The 6,000-nt window shown below is 42.6% G+C and overlaps 2 protein-coding genes across 2 annotated transcripts; both read right to left on the bottom strand.

Moving 5' to 3' along the window:
- Nucleotides 1-390: 390 nt before the first annotated feature.
- c1qtnf9 (C1q and TNF related 9) lies at nt 391-1,700 on the bottom strand. Its single transcript, XM_068748054.1, has 3 exons — nt 1,514-1,700; nt 1,347-1,409; nt 391-1,160 (listed from the first exon to the last, which is right to left on the bottom strand). The coding sequence occupies exons 1-3, from the start codon at nt 1,698-1,700 to the stop codon at nt 391-393; spliced, it is 1,020 nt and encodes a 339-aa protein (XP_068604155.1).
- A 1,818-nt stretch (nt 1,701-3,518) lies between these two features.
- On the bottom strand, nt 3,519-5,149 carry tagln3b (transgelin 3b). Its single transcript, XM_068747717.1, is given in 6 exon segments — nt 3,519-3,660; nt 3,764-3,866; nt 3,973-3,987; nt 3,990-4,112; nt 4,115-4,145; nt 4,970-5,149. Coding segments are annotated over 6 exon segments (594 nt in total).
- Nucleotides 5,150-6,000: the final 851 nt, after the last annotated feature.

The following is a 6,000-nucleotide window of genomic DNA, read 5'->3' as shown; positions in this document are numbered from 1 at the left end:
TCATTTAATTAATTCACAAATTGGTGGTCAAATAAATGCAGTGGAGTAAAACTTGGGTTTCTCTCTGAAGTTTAATGGTTTATATCAAGTAGCATGTAAAGTGTGAATATATTACATGTTGTGCTTAAATAGTCGTGAATAAAATTACATAGTTACGTTTTAATAATAATAGTAATAATAATGAATTGGTTTTATATGGCACTTTTCTTTCTATACAGAAACTCAAAGGGCTCTTACATTGTACATTATTAATTCACTCCATAATTTTAGCAAAGGCACAAAGTATTACATCATCAAACTAAATTTAGATGGAACATGACCTTTCCTTACTTTTTATTCTTTTTATTTGAGAGTATTTTCACACCAGCACTTAAGGAAATCTCGCCAAATTCAAGACACAAAGATTAAGAATCCGGAGAAGGTAGTGTCATCATCATCATCAGCAAATAGCCCATTGAACAATTCTCCCCCGACTACCTGCAGCCACACCTTGTCCCCCACATCCAGGTGCAGTACAACTCCCCCTGCGGCCTGATCCTCACTACTCTGGTAGTTATCTGTGGTGTGGATCATTTTGACACCATTCTTCAGGAGAGCCACCTTCACATTTCGGGAGAAGACGGTGATGTGGTAGGTGAAGAAATAGGCTCCTGCTGTGGAGCATGTGAACCTTCCTGTCTGTGGATCGTAATGATTCTGTTGATTGTAAATGATTTTGTCAAAGCGGATTGGGGTATTGGCTGCTGGGAGTTTAGTTTGTGCAGTCAGTCCGACAGAGAAGGCACTTTTAGAGGTAACAAATGCCTCTCCCTGGTCACCCTTCTCACCGTTCGCTCCTGGAGTCCCTCTTTCACCACGATACCCAATGTTACCTTTGTGGCCTGGAACGCCAATTTCCCCCTTGGGCCCTGGTCTGCCAGGGGGTCCCAGTGGTCCTTGAATGCCTCTATCCCCTCGAAGGCCTGTTTCCCCTTTCTGACCCTTCATACCAGGAGGCCCAAAATCACCTCTCGGTCCTTGGGGTCCAGGCAGCCCAAGTTCTCCCTGATTTCCTTTTGGGCCAATCGCCCCTTGGACTCCTTGGGGCCCCATTTTTCCAGGAAGCCCCTGTTCTCCATTTTCTCCCCTTTTTCCTTTGAGCCCTGCTGGGCCAACTGCACCTGAAAATGACAAGAAGACGATAAATTCCTTGTCATTTTATGCTCAGCGTTTGCTATTTAGTATATTTATATTCCAGAAATTCAGACAAGGTGAAATGTTTGTGCAAATTAAATAAATACAAGTTCATTTTTTGAAATAAATGTTTTACTACAGGCTACTTTCCAGATGCGTCTGTTTTTCCATACCAGGTTCTCCTTTGTCCCCCCTGTGGCGGTCATTTTCTGGTCGTCCAACAGGACCCACTTCACCTTTTCAATGGTTAATTCACAAACGACTGTCATTATAATAAGTTAAAGCTTAGTAAGTTGGAGAAAAGGAAACAGAGTATTCAAATTGTCTCTTCTGAACTCACCTTGATCCCCTTTGTCACCCTTGAATCCATCTCTACCATCTCTACCAGGTGCACCGTTGTGTCCAGGGTCTCCCGGGATTCCAGGATATCCGCAAACACAGCCTTTATTTGTGTTTTCGTCCTGTGCAACACACCTCACCATCAACAGCAGGAGCACCAGAGTGGCTGCACACCTCCTAGTCAACATTGTGCTTGATGCAATTGTCAAAAATATTCTACTACACAAAAACGTTTAGACTGAAAGCCAAGACACCGACCAAAGAAAATTTAAGCTGAACAAGAACTTTGGACAAGAGCATCCTCAAAGCCGTTTCATTGGTCCGACTGACTTTTGGTTTACTTATTGAGTCCATCAGTTCCACATCACTTGTCACCCTTCAGATGATTCTCTAGTCGAGTTGAGGCTAATAAAAAGCTTGGAGTTTAACAGACTGTGTGTGAGGGCCGGACATGCGAACAGCACGTTTTTACTGAGTACCGGTAATTAAATATTATATAAGGAGTGCATGCCTTCAAGAAAGATTGCCGATTTATTTATGTTTTAAAGCACTGCCCTGTAATGAACTCAATTTCATCACTGGATGATCACAGCAAGAAAGAATGTGATGTCTAGCCCCATATGCACAACGCCACACCTCCTTTTGTCGTATGCGCTCTGTAAGATGACAACAGCCAGGAACAATCGACCCCATAAATCTCATTCATTGACATAAGATGTGATCTTTTGTGACTGGAAGTCCAACCCAGCCTCTCCAGAATGCTTTCAATGTGTCTGCTTATCTTAAAAGATAGCGAACCAATCAAAGCATCGACTACATTTAGAGTCGAGATTTGCTTGCTGGATTCCTACAGACCTTATAAAAGCCGTGCAAAGGAATAGAACCACAGCTACCCAAACAGCACTACATTATATATATACATATATATGTTTAAACATTAAATGGCCATTTGTTACACTCTTTAATAAGCACACATTCAGCCATTAAACAGCACTACTGAACCAGCTACAGGTTTAATTTTCAAGGTCACTTAGTAAGGAAGGGTTTAATGGTACGCAGGCCTGAAACGAGACTATCTGGTAGAGGATCCATCATCCTGGTGATTATGCTGCGCTGCTCCCCCTTTATTAGATTGTGTACAGTGAGGAGAGACAGGAGGGTTTGGTGCAAGGGAGTGGCTGGATCATTACACCAAGAGACGAACAAAACACAGAGCATACAGCATGTACGGCTGACGTCCCAGCTATGGCAACGCCATAACAGACTGACACAAAACACACGGTTTACTTACTTTATTTTTTCAAGAATTCTTTGCATAAGCCTCCAGGATATAAATATATTTATAAAATATAAACATGAAAGTGCACATTAAAAGCGATGTCCTTCCCTAGCACCAGACCTGGACACTTCACTGTCATACATGTTGGCTACTGCACATTTACAAAGAAATAAGAAGAACACGGCTGAGAATTAAAAAAGAACAGGAGATATTGTCAATTATGCTCCATTATGTTTGAGGCTAAACATTTACACAATAAAAGATAACTTTAAAAAAAAATGGCCAAATAATTATATACATAAATACAAATAATAATATACAATATGCTATCACAGTATTTCAGATGTTGAAATGTGTACAACACCGATGGCTTGTTTTGTGTGGCGATTTTAATGTTACATTCTTTAAAAATCTAAACTGACTTTGGGTCCCACATGAATCAGTTTGACACGATATGGAGGGAACTTGAACAATGAAAGCTCCAGAGGGGAACCCACGTGCACCAAAGGGGAGAGAGGAGCAGGAGGACAAGCTCGGAGAGGGAAATCTACAGCATCTGACATCATTTTAAGACACAGCACGCCATTTCTGAGCAGCAGCAGCAGTTCCAGGGAATTTGAGGTTAACATGGCGGGCGCTACAAAGTTTATGAGCATTACAACTTTTGTGACATTAGTAGAAAATAAAATCTGGAAGCGTGGGGGGGGGGGGGTTGCTAGTCGGTGTTCTACATGATCTGACGATGCATGCCGTAGCCCGTCATTCCGGACTGAGAAGCTCCACGGTTGCTGCCCATCTGCAGGCCAATCAGACTCTGTCCTTGGCGGAGCTGCTCTTGACTGAAGTCTCGCTGATACCCCTGGGCTTTCCTTTATATGGCCAACAGTCACAATGTTAGCGGAACGTGAGGCATCACAGGCCTGCAGTTTAGAAAATGTCACGCTTTTATGTTACAGTGAAGTTTCTCTTTACCTGTGAAACCAGTCTTGGTCACCTCTGTATTGACCATCGTCCTTAGTGAGAGCCAGACTCCCCAGAGCCATAAGAGTTCTCTGGACTGTCGCCATGTCCTTCCCTAAAGCCGGAGCAAAAAGGATATTTTCATCATGATATATAGTCTAAAAAAACAACCTTAGAATAATGAAATATATATATATATATACAAAAATAGGTAAAAGAACCTTCCCAGAGATCACAGTTTGAAATATGTCAGTGGTTGTGACTCCATAAGCTTCAGCTGCTTGCAGGAACTGAGAGATCTTCTCCATTTGTTTAAAGGCCATCTGGGTCTCCGGTATCTTCTTGATAGGCTCCTTCCCCCCGGATAAAGGCTGTTGATAAGCCTGCAGAGAAGCTGTGGCAAAGGGAGTCAGGAATTCTGGCTTGATCATGCCCGAAGGACAGTAGAGGATCCTATCTGTCATTCTCCTTTGTATATGCTAATGCTAATCTTTTTTCTTCTGATGCCGAATAATTTGGATACCAGGGACTTGGATATTGATTTATACCAAGTACTGAAAAACTAGTGTTTAATAACTTGCCCTCTTGGAAGAGTAAGAGATCATTCATTCACTACATAAAATGTAATATATGCACTAGAATGATTTTTTTTATTAATATACACTCCAAAGTGTCACGCCACATGAGATGAAGAAAACATATGCATTTGAATAGTGCTGCAAAAAACAGCATGCATCGTGAATCGTGTTGTTCTCTGATAATGGCACAGGAAGGACTTCGCATCTCTGCCTGGTCGAAGATGGATTTATCTGAATCTATCAAAAGAGCCGGCTGGAATGTCATGCAAAAAGCCGTTTCAGCAATGTGCAAGAGTGCATTCACGATTGGTTGCTAATTAGCTCTGACAGTATAGTGCATTTCCAGAGGGACTCATTGCAAGCTTGTAAAACTATGACTGCAACATTTACTGTTGCTAAATTAGATGATTTTTTTTCCATCTCTTATTTTTCATTTTTTTCTGCACTGGGCAGCTCCTTCAGATGGCAGTGAATGCAGAACTGTTCAGACCATCAATATCCGCTAAACCTTTCAACGTGAATCTGGCTGCTTATTCGAGCCTTTTTCTCATAGGCCCTTTCCTCTGACAGTGCTGGTATATGTACTGTAAATAATTGAATAGTGACTTCTATTTTGGGTACAGGTGCAGCGGACACTCACTGTTCCATCCCTCAACCATTTCTGGAAGTTCTCTCTGCCCGCCTGAGGCTTCTCCAGGTTTCCTCCACACTGTGCGACTATCCAGTCCACCAGACGCTGCTCCAGGTCCGGGTCGTATTTCTGGTCAATCTTCTCCTGCACCTCTCGGCTCAGGCCATAGCTGGGCCCTCTGTTCGCCATGACAGCTCTCTAGTGTACGTATAGGGAATTTAAAAGCCCTGAAGAGATTCAAATTAGGTTGAAATTAGGCTACTCTGCATATAATGACAAAAAACACCATATTCTAGCATGCATGTAATATATGACTGATTACAGTATTTTATATCCTGACTGAATGTGGGTGTCTGCATTACTACAATTGATTACTACGATTTAGTGCCTCCACACTTCATTTCTCCACAGCTCAGCATTCCACTCATGCACATCTCTGGAGGACTTACACGAGAAGGGTGTGGTCCCGGACAAACGTCCCGACCAGGGACACATCGCTGCTGCTCATAATCAAGACCGTTTTACGGGCACATTGTGCAGCCAATGCGCGCTGGTTTACGCGACGCGTGGATTTCTCTCAAGCGTGACCTCCACTATATATAGGCAGGAATCACATGACGTCATTGAAATAATGCAATTTATTTTTTAGAAAGTTTGCCCTCGTACAAATCATTCATTTTGACATTCAACAATAGTTCCGGGTTTATTTAAATGAAAACCACGTGTCTCCTGTGCCGCATGTTCTCTTAACCGTCCCGTCGCATCCGCAGCTATAATTATGCGCTTTTTTTGTTGTTGTTGTTGAACATCACATTGTTACGCATTCTGCAGCTCTTTAACACGCCAATTGAACAAATCTCGCGGGAAAAAAAAACAAGACTGCACCTGCATAGACATTACACAATATAACATGCAGTTTCATCGAGTGAACGGCTCTTACTTACCAAAGAGGAGAGCGCGCCGCCGCGTCACTGTGTTTCAGCTGGCCTGAGGATGCTGAACCGCTGAGACATCCATGAAGCGCAGCAGAGCACAGGCGC

The sequence above is a fragment of the Brachionichthys hirsutus genome, chromosome 14, assembly GCF_040956055.1.
Source record: "Brachionichthys hirsutus isolate HB-005 chromosome 14, CSIRO-AGI_Bhir_v1, whole genome shotgun sequence".
NCBI lineage: Eukaryota > Metazoa > Chordata > Actinopteri > Lophiiformes > Brachionichthyidae > Brachionichthys > Brachionichthys hirsutus.
The sequence above is the reverse complement of the archived record's forward strand: the minus strand, read 5'-3'. Positions and strand labels throughout refer to the sequence as shown.

Bases quoted from the DNA above. Each gene is read 5' to 3' on its own strand.
- c1qtnf9 (XM_068748054.1), bottom strand. From the start codon at position 1,700: ATGTTGACTAGGAGGTGTGCAGCCACTCTGGTGCTCCTGCTGTTGATG. The intron at 1,410-1,513 runs GTGAGTTCAGAA...ACCATTGAAAAG, and splicing joins GGGTGACAAAGGGGATCAAG to GTGAAGTGGGTCCTGTTGGA. The intron at 1,161-1,346 runs GTATGGAAAAAC...TGTCATTTTCAG, and splicing joins GGGGGACAAAGGAGAACCTG to GTGCAGTTGGCCCAGCAGGG.